The sequence below is a fragment of the Gossypium arboreum genome, chromosome 4 (genome assembly GCF_025698485.1).
Source record: "Gossypium arboreum isolate Shixiya-1 chromosome 4, ASM2569848v2, whole genome shotgun sequence".
Classification (NCBI taxonomy): domain Eukaryota; kingdom Viridiplantae; phylum Streptophyta; class Magnoliopsida; order Malvales; family Malvaceae; genus Gossypium; species Gossypium arboreum.
Genome location: NC_069073.1, coordinates 118,446,049 through 118,460,515, shown reverse-complemented (window position 1 = coordinate 118,460,515; position 14,467 = coordinate 118,446,049). Strand labels below are relative to the sequence as shown.

Genomic DNA, 14,467 nt, shown 5'->3' with positions numbered 1-14,467 from the left:
CTCCTAAAATGAAAAGTAGTGTGTTAATGAGATATTTAGCGGAGTGCCCAAATTGGGCCTTTAGTTCCATATGTGCTCTGGTTTTCCCGCCATTGTCTCTATCTCTCTATGTTCATGCACAGATATGGGTGCTGAAAATCCAAATCCTTTCCAAGCTTTGTTCCGAACTGTTGAAAGATTCTCGAATTGTGTCCAAACCCACCTCGCCAATTTCACTCAACAGGCTCATCGTTCATTACCCACCAAGAAAAACCCTCTCATCTCTATTTCATCATCAATAAACGCCGACTCCCCTGCCACAAATACCCATTTTCTTGTCAAGGTATTTACTTGCGTTCCTCCCAATAGGTCATCATTGATATGCTTGTTTGCTTGGTATCGATTTCGAGGCTGTTAAAAATTAATCAATGGTGTTGCTCGTAGTTTTGCTCATTAACTGTTTGACAAAATTTCCAAATGACGCCTATCTTCTTTTTAAGAAATTGTTATTCATTTCTGAGACCCATTTTGTAGTTATATAAAATTAACATGGTCGATTGAATGTTTATTGACAGAAACCGGCTGCACCGGTGACTAAAGAAGAACTTGGAAGAGCTACTTGGACTTTTCTTCACACTCTTGCTGCCCAGGTCTTTTCATTTATACATTTGCTTTTGGTCCCCCCCCCCCCTTTCTATTTTTCATTTATAATGCCTACGATTTTGCCCTGATGACCGTTTGAATGAGGCTTCTTTAACCATTTTATTTATTTTTCAGTATCCTGAAAATCCAACAAGGCAGCAAAAGAAGGATGTAAAAGAGCTGGTATAATATCTTAATTTCCTTATTCAATCTTTGTAATTTCTGAGATCAAATGAAGCTCGATCCCGATACAGGTTTGACTAAAAGTAGACTAAGTTACCAACAAGTGTTAGGTGTAGTGTTAAACACATAGCACTCCCCAGTGAGAACTCAGGTTTGAATTCTAGAGACAATATTGTTGGGAGGGGCAGCTATGAACCCTGAAAGGATTAATCTTTATGAATTGTAAAACTGATATGAAGGATATCTTTGCCATACAAAAAATATGAGTTCAGTCCAATGATGCTAAAGTACTGCTTAGCTTAATTATTCCCTAAGTGTCTACCATATCAGTTTTTGATTATTTAGACTTTTAATGACATCAAAAGAATTGTAAGGATAGCTTATTGTCCTTTATAAACTATTTAAACCGACCAATGACGAGTGATCAACTTGCAGATGTCAATATTATCTCGAATGTACCCCTGCCAGGAATGTGCAGATCACTTCAAAGAAGTTTTGAGGTATTTTTTTGTCTGCTCCACATCGCTTTAGTTGATACGTGTTAAGAATTTTCATGCAACCACTTCCGTTAGCCTTTCTTTTAGATGGTATAATCAAAAGTGACTGCCGAGCAAGACCAGAAAGCTATTTGGCTTCACATCCCCATCCAGGTTTGAAATTGTGGCAGCACTAGTATAAGTATCTGCAATAAAAGCTAGAAGGAAAAGCGAGAAATAAACTAAAAGTAACTCGGTCCTGGAATTATTGGAACTGCAAAGTGAAATATGATAAAACTTCTAAGTCAATATTTGGTTAAATCAAAAAATTATTTGTTTGTTCGATGATCTAGTTATTCATCATTTAGTTGGGAGGAAAGCTGTGGAAGGCCGTACATCGATTTTACCGTTGCCCTGTTTATTCATAATGTTATATAATGTTGGATTGTTCTCACTTGGTTCAATCAAAATTTTGTATTGGTGGTTCTTCCTATATATATAATGTATGTGTATGTATATATGTATGTACAATGGCTTCCATTGATATTAATGTATGCATATGCTTTTCAGAGCAAACCCTGTAATGGCTGGATCTCATGATGAGTTTTCTCAGTGGCTCTGTCACGTGCACAACGTTGTTAACAGAAGGTAAATTCCATAGTCTATCACTTTATTGTTGCAGCTCATGTTTGCATGTCAATTAGCATACTTGCCGAGGCAGATATGCCACAGTGCCCTACCGTAACGATTATTCCAAATAAGCATGTGCCTTAAGCTTTGAAATATAATTGTATTGACCTTATTCGGTGCCTTTACTATAGTTAGTTGACATTGGTTGTTTCCATTAGCCTTGGAAAATTGATATTCCCATGTGAGCGAGTGGATGCAAGGTGGGGCAAGCTAGATTGTGAGCAGCGTGGCTGTGATTTGCAAGGAACTACATCGAAGCATATCGAACCCTGAGTTCATGGATGTAGATAGTGGTGGTTTAAACCCTGCTTTTATATTTATTTGTTTCTTGGTACCGAGTGGATGACTACCGGCGCAAAGAAGAGGGAAAGGAAGAGAGGGTGGAAGAACTGAGTTGGATGATTACACTAGTAGTTGGAAAAATTATACATCCTAAGCTCGAAGTCCTCTCGTCTCTGGTTACAGATATTGAAATTCAAGTTTCAAAATTGTTGAACGTCACTCTTTAAAATTGAATGATTTTATGTACCAATTAAGTTTTGGGTACTTCAAGGTTGATTTCAACTTGTATAGCACAGGTTCTATGAAAATGGTTCTAAATAGGAAGAGCATTTGGTCGAATTAAGTCGAATCGAGTGAAAATTTTTTGAGTTACTCGAGTTGATGAGTTCTATTTTATCATCTTAACTCGATTTGAAATTTTTTCGAATCAAGTTGAGTAAAATGAAATTTAAGTCAAGTTGAATCGAGTTAAATTGTTCGAGTTAAATTAAAAATTAAACACGTCAAATTATAATTTCATGTCATAAATTTGAAACCCTGTTTACATTCTTAAATTATTATTTTAGAAAATTTTAAAAGTTTTGACTTTATTTATATATTCTTTAGATATTTTTAAATTTTCTAAAAATATAAAATTTGCAATTTTATAAATATTTTAAAATTTTAAAATTATTTTGAAAATTTGAAATTTATTTTGAATTTTTTTGTAATTTTGGTTAAGTGAGACTAATTTGTTGATTTTTAAAATTGACAAAAGACTAAATGGGTATTTATATTAATTTGTTATTTGAATTGTAAAATTTAATTGATTCAAACTTGAAATCCGACTTACTTATTTGAATTGATTTGAAAAATTGAATAACTCAATTAGATTAACTTGAGATTTAAATTTTTTATTTTTTTGAATCGAATGGAGGTTCGTTCATTTCTAGTCTTAAATTAACAATTTTCTTTTTCCGGTTGTGGTGGCTTTTACCAAGCCTTAGATCAGATATTTCATTTACGTGAGTAAAAGATAAACATGATATTAAAATTATATTTATATGAAAAATATATATTACTAAATTATAGGAGAAATGATAAAGTACAAAATGTGTTTATCATTTAATGTGTTTTAGGTTTCAGTTAAATCCTTAGATAGTGTATTTGTAATTGTTTTATTTAAATATTTTATATAAAAATAAGGAAAGACGAAAACAATAATATATTAATAAATTTTTATTAAAATAGGGTTTTAAAATAAATTTTAATTGAATTGGTTTCGAATTGATTTATGACAGTAACTCATTAAAGCACTCCTTAATCGAGTTGGTATATATTTCAAAATCATTTCCAAAATTGCAAGTCATTTTGTTTGAAATTTTTCTTACAAGGACGAATCAAGAATTTAATAAGATTCCACTTATTGGTTCTCGAATTTATTTGTCAATGTTAGTCTCCAAACTTAACAACTACTCAAATTTATCTTTTTTAGTCACCCAATTATATTGGATTTTTAGGTGTTTTCGTTTTTAAGTAGGTAGTTGGTGACAAAAAAACAACAAAATTAAATAGTTGGGTGACCATTTTGTAACTTTTCATAATCGTATAACTAAAAAAGAAATTTGTTAATAGTTAGGTGACAAAAAAGAAATTTACTAATAGTTGGGTGACTATTTGTGTAGTTAACCCTTTTTCTTTTAAAATTTCAAGTGATGATATCACATACATAGAATCTAATTTCAGGGATCAAATTAAGAAAAAATGCCAAGTTTCAGGACTAATATGCAAAAAGAACTCAAGGACTAAAGTGTAAAAGTGAACAAGTTCATGAACTAAATATTATTTTTATCACTTATTTTTGCCCAACCTTGACAATTTGAAACCTAGGGTTTTCTGATTACATCTATAAATACTCCAATTTTCCCACTAAACTAAACCTTTCCTCGAAACTTAGGCCGCTTCCGTTTAGCAGAGCTTTCTTCGACGAGCAGCCATCTGTAATCAATCATGGGTCATTCTAACGTCTGGAACTCTCACCCCAAAACCTACGGCCCTGGCTCTCGCGCATGGTAACTTCGTCTCTCAATTCCCCCTTCTTTAATTGCTTAGAAATTTCAAATAAATTACTATTGTTACTTTTTAGTGTATGTCAAACGGAAGGAAATGAAATTTTAGGTTGTTGATTTTTGAGCGCACTTATCCAACGAATTAGCGTGCTCATCTTTGTGGTTTAGGGTTTTAATGGCGTAGTATTTGCTTAGATTGAGACTGTTTTGAGTTATTTGAGGTACTGCTTTGCGTTTGGGAATTTGAGTTGTAATCGATTTAATATTACGTGATAAGATAGTTTTTTTCTATTCAAATTCATGGATTTGTTGGATGCCATTAATTGAAATTCTTATAATTATTAGTGGATTTGAAATTCATGTTTTATCTTACAAGTATATAATCACATTACCATAGCTATAATTCAAGGTATTTGCCAAATTTGGGTAATGTGTTGGTTAAAAGATTTTCTTCTTCGTTCTGTTTTTATAGCCGAGTGTGTGGAAACCCTCATGCCATCATCAGGAAGTACGGGCTCATGTGTTGCAGACAGTGCTTCCGTAGCAATGCCAAGGAAATTGGATTCATTAAGGTATCGCATTGTTACTTCGTTGATTACTCTTTCGATGGTTAATCGTTTATCGCTACCATAATCTTCATATTCTTTTTCTTTTGTATCAGCAATTTCTTAACCTCTGGGTGTTGTTCTTATGTCTTCTATTTTGCAGTACCGCTGAGGAATGTTTATATGGCTAGAAGTTGGAAACACTTTTTGGCTAGTATGAACCTTTGTTTCGAAATTGTAGCAACTTTTAAGATAACATTGCTGTTTTTTGTTGAATTTAGTTTAAGAGCTTGAAGTTTTGTTTCTGCAAAGGATAATTTGTTGTTTTCTCACTGAAGTAATCATACTGTTTTTATCTTACTTCTTATTTTTAGTTTTGGTATAATCTCCTATGCATTTTGATGATGATTTTATTATTAGCATTTGGCAATTCCATAAATGGAATTCAAGGTTTTAACTTGTTTGAGAACTTATTTTTGGTTATGAAAGTATTGTTGTTTGCTGGTGTTTTTGTTGTTAATTGTGGTCCATTTTTGAAGGTTAGAAAATGGATGACAACAAGCACATGCTGGAAATTACATTATGTTTTTTTTGTGACCAAATATTAATTTTTTTTTAAATTGGTCACCCAATTATATCAATTTGTTTTTTTTTGTTATTTTCTGTAGAGGGGAGCAAAACTCGATTCGAAAAAATTTGAATTTTAAGTCAATTGAATTGAGTTATTTAATTTTTTTAAGTAAACTTAAACAGACTTGTTCATGAGATGGGTTGGGATACTTATTTAGATTTAAAGGCTTGCTTGAAATTGGGGAGGGTTTGAAAAAAATATTAAGTTTGAAAAATGGACTTGAGTTAAAAGATTAGGCCTATTTAAAATGTGAGTTGGGCCAGGCTTGACTTGTTTTAAGTTTTGAATATTATATGTTATGTTATTTTTATATATCATATAATTTAGAATTTATTAAAAAAACTTATATTAAATATATAATACTAGATTAGTAAATATTAAAATAATGGTAAGATTATATAAAAATAAAATAGAATAAATATTTTTAAAAAAATTAAAAATAATATAGAGGATTTACAATGGACTTGAATTAGTTTTTTACAAATATAGGTGAGTTTGGGCAAAGTTTAGGTTTAGATTTTAGTTAGGGTGAGGCTTGAGTAAACATAAAATATGTTAATATCATGCTTAGGTTAAGTCTAAATTTGACTAGACTTAGTTAATGAACATTTTTAAAAATTTTAGAATTCGAATAATTCAAATAACATATTGATGTAAATAGTTTCTGTCAATTTTGAAAATAAACAAATTGATCTCTCTCAATAAAAATATAAAAAAGAAAATAATTTTAAAATTTCAAATTTACATATATTAATTCTTTTAATTTTCAAAAATATATAAAGAAAGAAAAAGTTTAAATTTTTTAAGATAATAATTTTGAGACCTAAATAAATTAATTAATTATTCAAGTTTTTTTTGTTAATAATGTATACAAATATATATATGCCAGTTCATCAAGACTTGATGTTGGTTTGCTCTACAAGGTGGGCTTTATTATATTTTAGGAAAGTTTATGTTAGGGATTGACCCGCATATGCAACAAGAAAATAAAAGTAAAAATAGAAAAGATCAAACACAAATATTTACGTGAAAAAATTTCTTCAAAAAAAGGGCAAAAAATTACGGGTAAATGAGACTTTACTAAATGAGAAAAAGTTGATAGAGTACAAGATGAAGATTATCTCAATAAACAACCCTAAATCTCGAAAGAACAAAGTACTTTGGCTAAAACTCAAAATTTCCCCAAACTCACAGAACTCTCTCAATTTAAAAGATGACGAAGATTATTATTCTAGGTTACTTAGTCCTTTTATAGGTTAAATTCTTAGATTAAATATGACTAAAATAACCTAAACTAATCAGGATTTAATTGGGAAAACAATAGCAATATTTAACTAAGAGAAGAAAACCAGGTTGAATTGGGGAATACATCGCCACGTCACATGCTCCTTGTTGGCACGTCGTTCGTCGAGTCATCGGGACATGGCCAATCTTTTCATTGGGACGTTGTGGTCGTCTTGTCACGACATCGACTTTTCCTTGTTGAGATGTTTGCTTGTAAATACGAGGCAGACTCCACAGTTTAAGTTGTTTAAAATTGTTAGGATTGTGGCCGATAGTAAGGATATCCTCAACAAGATTCGTTGAAGCATGCATTGAAGAAACGATTGCAATCTTCTTGTACTAGACAATATGGAATAGGTTGAGAAGTTTCAAGAAACGGGAGTATAGTTCATGAAGCTCCCTCGGATTAAGTTGATAAATGGGAGTTTTCCACCAACAATTAGTGTCTATCCCACTCTTAGAGTTTGAAGAACCAAAAGTGTGTATAGTTAATTATGCTTAATTAGCCTATGGTACTATGAAGAAACTGTTTCAACAAATTGATAATATCCATTTGATGTTTAACTATTTATTAGCTTGTTGGTAATTGAGTCTAATATTGGATCAAGTAAAGATATATACTTGAATACAATACTTATAAATCTTATCTCATTGATCAACCATATATAAATCTTATCTCATCCATCGTGCTTTTAAAGACCCAATTGTTGTCATATAGTTTGTAGACATATTGCATTGTTTTACAATTTGTGTAACATGTAAGTTGTGCAAAATGTTTGAAAGAAGGAAGGGTTGCAAATAAATGAAAAAAAACCTTAAAAGTGCATAGAAGAAATATCTAATTTATTGCATTGCAAAAATAGTATATACCATGATTAGCAATGCAATAAATTAGATATCGGTTATTTCCTTCTATACACTTTAGGTCCTTTTTTTTCTCCATTTCTTTAGAGGTTCTCTCTTCCAAGCATTTTGCACAATACAAAAATGGCAATACAATGCAATATGTTTGTGGGCGATGAGCTATCAATGACCAAGTTCTTAAAAACACGATTGATGAGACAAGATCTATATACAATTAATCGATGAGACAAGATTTATAAATACCACATTCAAGAAATACATGTACCTACTTGATTCAATATTAGACTAATTACTAAGATGATAATTGATTGTTAAACATTAGATGGATATTATCAATTTGTTGAAATAGATTTTTCATAGTACGCTAACTAAGCACAACTAAATAAACACACTTTTGATAAGTGACAAAAGACCTAATTTCATTTGTTTGAGCCTTTAATTCTTGAGTTTTATGTTTTATATATGCATCCTATCACATAAGAACTTTATAATTCTAAAATATCCAAGATGACTAATAAAGCATTCTGTTCAAAAAGTGTTTAGCAATAGATTCAATAGAAGAGTAATCAAATGAAAAAGATTTACCTCTCGGAGGGAAGATAATAAAAAGAATCTCAATACCACATAAAATGGAGAGCTCATGTATTTTTTTTATAGATTCCAGATCGGCGTTTCAAAAATGTGATCAATAGATCATCCTCATTTTCGATCATTTTCATATCAAGTTTTTGTCTTCCCCTACTTTTCTTTCATATGTTTTCTATTGCTAAAAGATCTTTGGACAAAAGAAACAAGCAAAAAGGTTAAAAATGAATGCTTTATTAGCCTTCTAAGATGCTAAGGAATGGAATTCTTATGGACGGAATGCATATATATAGGACAGAAAAGGTCAAAGAATTAGAGGCTCAAACAAATGAAATTAGGTCTTTTAATGGTGATTGTTTGCCACTTACCAAAAGTGTGTATAATTTGTTCTGTGATACAATGAATTTGTTTAACCAAATTGATAATATCCATTTTATGTTTAATGATTGATTCTCTGTTAATAATTGAGTCTAATACTAGATTAGATAAGTGAATTATGTATTTCTTGAATGCGACATTTATAAATCTTAACTCATCGATTCATCATATATAGATCTTGTCTCATCAATTGTGTTTTTAAGGACTCAATTGTTGTCTTATAATTAATTGAATGTTTTGAATGAGGGTCGAGGGAGGACTTATATGGAAATGAAGGGAAAAAAACTCAAAGTGCATAGATGGAAATAACAACTTTGTAATTTATTATATTACAAATTATACATTTTAGAATGCGTCAGGATGTGTAAGCATGACGTGTTCTACCAATGCAGTATGATGCATGATAGACAGGGGCGAAACTAGAGAAGGCTATGTAGCACCCCAAACCCGGCCCAGAAGTTATGGCCGGATCCGACATGCCACATCAAAAATGTAAAAAAAAAAAAATTTCATTCTAAGTCCAGAAAATCGTACTTGATGTTCAAAAGATTAATTCATTAAGGGTTAAAGCGAATGGAAGCTGTGCACCAGGTAGGAAACTAGAAAAGAGGTGGTGAGTCCATCTGATTTGCTTAAGTACCAAGCTCCTTCGGATCCAATCCTGACATGCATACCACCATTGCCACACCTTAACGTCATGGATATTTCTAGGAAACCGATTTGATTAAGTCATTTTTAGGAAAAGTGATTAATTTTGGAAAATACTTTCATTGCGGAAGTTTTGCTTGTTGTCGTGTTATTTTGAAATCAATTGTTGTTTTTAAAAACGCGCCTTAAAGCTATCCAATTTCGACAGTTAAAATAAGTAATACCTATCTTAGTAATACATATTAAAACCATCAAAAATAATTAAGTGACCTTATTACATTTAAAAACCCAAAACTTCAAACGTAAATAAAAGGATGTCTAGTTCACCAGAAGAAAATCAAACTTTCAGAACGGGTGGCCACTCCGAATTCCCTTATAGCTCTAAGCCCACTATGGTTGGGGATTACCTGCGTGGATGAAAATAAAAGGGGTGAGTTTGGGGAAACTCAGTGTGTAAAATAACCCAACCATAGCCTATATCAGCTCAAACCACGAAATAGAATAAGTTGGCCTTAGCCTGCAATGATTCGAATAAAGCCCATAGGCCCACAATGTAACGTAATGATATTACATGTTTATGCGAAACCCAACCATATCCAACCGTATACACCCCGTACCAACCTTACACGTGTGGGGAGACAACTCGACCCACCCAACCGCTACACACCACGAATTTGCAGCATGGCTGCAGAGCGAATAATGTGACAGAGTCACGGATCTGATAATCGTGGCGAGCCACGGAATCAGATATATGTGGCGAGCCACCAGATCGAATATTTGTGGCGAGCCACTAGATCGAATATTTGTGGCATAGCCACCGAACGCTTCCTCCATAATATAACCCATGTCCCCATGCAATGATATATAATCATGGCATACATCATACGTAATCGATCGTCATGCTTTTCAATCAAAATTAACCCTACGGGTATAACGGTAATTTTGCACCTAGGGTATAACATAATTTTCCATACATAGGGGTATTATAGTAATTTAGCTACTTTCAGGGTTTTCATGCATATCCTAACTATTTACGTACTATCGAACACTTACGCAAGATACTTACGAATTGGGCCCGTTGGCCCATGAACCCGATCTTTGGCCCATTAAGCCTAAATTATCAAAACGTCTTTAAATCGCAGCATCGCAGTTTATTACTTTAGATTACCAAATATACAAACCCAACTATCTTACGAGCATTCGCACACTCGCAAATTCCCAAAATCTGACTTTTCGGCATTTCGCTTTTCGCTTTTGCCAATCTAGTCTATGAGAGGTGTCGATTACACACACTGCTTATGCGACGATATCTCGACGAGATCCACACACGAACCGCCTACAATTGGATTACTAACACATTAATCTAACTATTCAAATACAAACTACGATTAACCCCTTACAATATTCGCCAACCACACCTACAGATCATAGTAAGCTTATAAGAAATCAATAAGCAACTCATTAACAATTTTTGTCAATGTTTACCACATAATCATAATTTCACTGCAAGCTGTCTTCCTGAGCAACAGTCACTAAATTATTTATAACTGGAGCTACGAAACTCCAAATCAAGTGCCGTTAATTTTCCCTGAAAATAGACTCATATATCTTTTATCCATAAAATTTTCAGAATTTTTGGTATGGCCAATCAATACCAGATTTTTCTTAAAGTTTCCCATGTTTCACTGTTTGACCAATCTGACCACTCTTCATTACGAATCAAATTTCTCATTGTACAGAATTCAAAATATGTTCTTGTTTATTTCATTAGAAACTAGACTCAATAAGCTTTAATAACATAATTTATTCAGCTTCTAACTTATCTCCCACAATTTATGGTGATTTTCCAAAGTCACGTTACTGCTGCTGTCCCAAGCAGATTTATTACCAAATCACTCTTTCACACCTAACTTGCATGCTGGTTATTTAAACATGTATATCACCAATCAATCATCACATATCTATGATTTTTAAGTATAATCTCCATTTCATCATTTTAAAGCACAACATGTTAGCCGATTTTTCCCTTTAGCATCTAAGGCACATGCATGCTCATTTGTTTGGCTCAACTTCACCTATCTTCCATTTTTCATCAAAAGAACATGAAACAACAACCATTTCCTTCATTTTAATTCATGACTAAATGCTCACAACACAACTAAAAATCAAAATATACTTCAAGAGTTAAGGTAGAATCAAGAAGAACTCATGAAACCTCAAAATAGAAGCAAGGTACCAAGAACTTACCTTCAATTTTCCTCCTCCTAATGACCGAATACTCAAGAGCTTTCTCCTCTCCTTTCTCTTCTCTAACTTTCAACTATGATGAACAAAGATGGACAAAACTTTGTTCTTTTCACCCCTTTTTCTTTTAATAAAACTTCATATTTCATCTATTTAATTCTTTAATACAAAAGACATGAAATTCTTATCATGAAACATTTACCTAACCCGTTATCATGGAACATTTACCTAACCCATTATCATGGAACATTTACCTAACCTATTATCATGGAACATTTACCTAACCTATTATCATGGAACATTTACCTAACCTATTATCAATTTGTACCATAAATTATGGATATCAAGTGTACATTTTGTCTACAACAACATGATGGCTGGCCACTTCATGTAAAATGGGAGGTTTGTCATGCAAATCCTCCTATTTTGCACTCCTATTTATTTGGCCACTTCAATTTAGCCTATAGCATTTTCAAACATTTTCACATAGGTCCTATTTCATAATTTCACCCCCTTTTTCTTATGGAACAAAAATTAATTAAAATTGTCGGGTTCTATCTTAAGTTTGGGCTTTCTAGAGGCCCACTAACATAATTAAACCTATGCCAACATTCACAGAATTCCCGAAAATTGGGGCGTTACAGGCTAGCAAGGCCCAAATCTCTTAAAATTTGTTAATTTTAAATTTAGTCATTATATTTGGTTCATTGTTCAGATTATTTTTAGCCTACATTAAATATCTAAAAATATGGTAATTTATATTGGCCCCAAAATTTGCATTTTATTTTTCAATTCACATAATTTTGTTTGTTTTTTTAATATAAAAATTTATATGCATATTTTAATTATTATACTTGAATTTTAATAATACAATCAATCCTCTCTATAACAGTTCATTTGTTTGCCCGCTTTTTGTTTGTTATAGAGAACGAACTATTATATACCAATAACGACAAGTTGTTATAGAGATAATCATTATAAATTTACTACGAATTCAAATCGTGAATTTTAATTAAATAAAAAAATTGGAATTATGTTGAAAAACGAAAGAAAGTTGTTATGCATGCATTATTGTTTACAGTGCATGCGTTATTGTTCTTATGCATATTTTATTTTATATTAGTTCACATGATTAATTATAAAATTCATAAATATAACAAGTTTAATTAATCAACAAGAATTATCAAATTACATTAATTAATTTATTATGAGTTAACAAATTCAAGTAATCAATTTATAAGTTTATAATATTTCAAATTTATAGTAAAATATTTAATTAGGGAACTTAATAGTTTACATAATTGATATCTTTAATTTCGCTCATTGAAGATTATTTTATTTAATAAAATATGATTAAGAGATTTCTTCATGTGAAATTTAACATTTTATTGAAATAATATTTTAATTAAGACCAATTTCATTTAATAAATGATAATTAATCGATCAAACGCTATTTACTTAAAAATTTAGACAATATGATGTTAGTACAGATTTCCGGTGAGAAAAATCTTGAACACACAAGCGGAACTCAAATAGAAAAAGAAGAAATAGAACAATGCTCCAAGGCATATATCAAGCCACTATCTTTAATGTTATATTTGCCCTCACCCATCTTTGGTGTGCAAAAGAGTTTCAAGAAAAATAAAAAGATAATTAAGAAAACAATAATAGTTTGATTTTTTTTGGTTTTAAGTATATATTTATATGAATTAAAACTTGATTGTGTAATGCCCTGAATAATTTATTTCTGATTCTGTAGCTATTTCACACAAACTTGTATCTGCTTTAGTGATTAAATGTTTTAGGTGTGTGTGAGAGGTCATGGGTTCAAGTCCCACTTTTGTCAATTTTGTTATTTTTGGATCCAAGCCCTATTCTTGTTCAGCGGGTTTTTATTAAATTGTTTGTTAACTCATATCGGAATGAACTTGTTGGCTTTAGTGGTAAAAGGGTTGGTGTGTTGGAGGTCTTGTGTTTGAATCTTTGTGTGAGCAAGAGAGTTTAATTTTGCTAATAGAATGGGAGTGGTTGGATTGAGATAGAATTCTGTAGTGGTTGAGATTGAGGGGTTAGTGGGAAAGATTTGAAGGATTGGGAGTTAATCTGATATTATTTTTTATTTTTTTTAAAATTTTTCCTCTCTTTCCAAAAAAATATTGATGTTAGTTCTTCTATTCTTTTTTTTGAATTTTGTTCTTTTTCCAATTCTGCAAAATTGCTGTTGAATCCTTGCGTTTTGGGAAATTTGTTGTTCTTCGTTCGATTGGTAGGTGAAGTTTTGGGTCTTCTGTAACTTTTGTTTCCTAACGGGGTTTTGGGTATATTTGTTGTTTGGCGGAATCGTGATTAGTTAGGGGTTGACTTCTGCCAATTTATGTGTAGGAGAAGGCGGTGGTGGAGGAGAGTCACTCTAGCAGTTTGAATCTTGTTGTTACTTGTTTTTGTCGACGGTAAGTTCTTGCATTATTTCGGGAATTAAGAGTTGATTTGTTAAATAATGAGTTGATTTGTTAAATAATTGTTAAGAGCCCAATGGATTACTGTTTCTTAGGTTTCGGAGTGCTTGGAGTTGGTGTTGCATCTTAAATGAACCACGTGTGTGCTCTGAATGCTAAAAATTGAGCTTTGGAAAAAGCTGAAAAACTTTACTATCGAAGCCACACGGGCGACACGGGCGTGTGGTCACCTGTGTGGATGGTCGTGTGCGAAACACGACCGTGCACAACACATGGCCTTATGATGGCGTGAGTGTGGTCGTGTGGATTTTGGGCCAGGTCGTGTGGGGCCATACAGGCAAACCACATGGGTATATGGGCCTATAATTCTAAAATTTTCCCTAAGGTCGCACGGGTCGCTCCGATCAACTGTGCGCCTACTGTAGGGTCGATAAAGGCTATTAAACCCCTATTTGTATGCTATGATGCCTTGATAGATTGATCTGAGTAGGATACTGAATGTATGCCTAACTGTACTGCTATACGTATAACT

General features: G+C 32.1%; 2 protein-coding genes across 2 annotated transcripts; both read left to right on the top strand.

Moving 5' to 3' along the window:
- On the top strand, nt 1–2,601 carry LOC108459466 (FAD-linked sulfhydryl oxidase ERV1). The gene is made up of 6 exons (XM_053027191.1): nt 1–322; nt 555–629; nt 757–804; nt 1,240–1,304; nt 1,851–1,928; nt 2,129–2,601. The coding sequence occupies exons 1-6, from the start codon at nt 71–73 to the stop codon at nt 2,241–2,243; spliced, it is 633 nt and encodes a 210-aa protein (XP_052883151.1). The 5' UTR covers nt 1–70; the 3' UTR covers nt 2,244–2,601.
- Nucleotides 2,602–4,140: 1,539 nt separating this feature from the next.
- LOC108459397 (40S ribosomal protein S29-like) lies at nt 4,141–5,230 on the top strand. The gene is made up of 3 exons (XM_017758759.2): nt 4,141–4,303; nt 4,773–4,872; nt 5,009–5,230. Exons 1-3 carry the CDS (start codon nt 4,242–4,244, stop codon nt 5,015–5,017), a joined length of 171 nt encoding a protein of 56 aa, XP_017614248.1. The 5' UTR covers nt 4,141–4,241; the 3' UTR covers nt 5,018–5,230.
- The last annotated feature ends 9,237 nt before the right edge of the window (nt 5,231–14,467 follow it).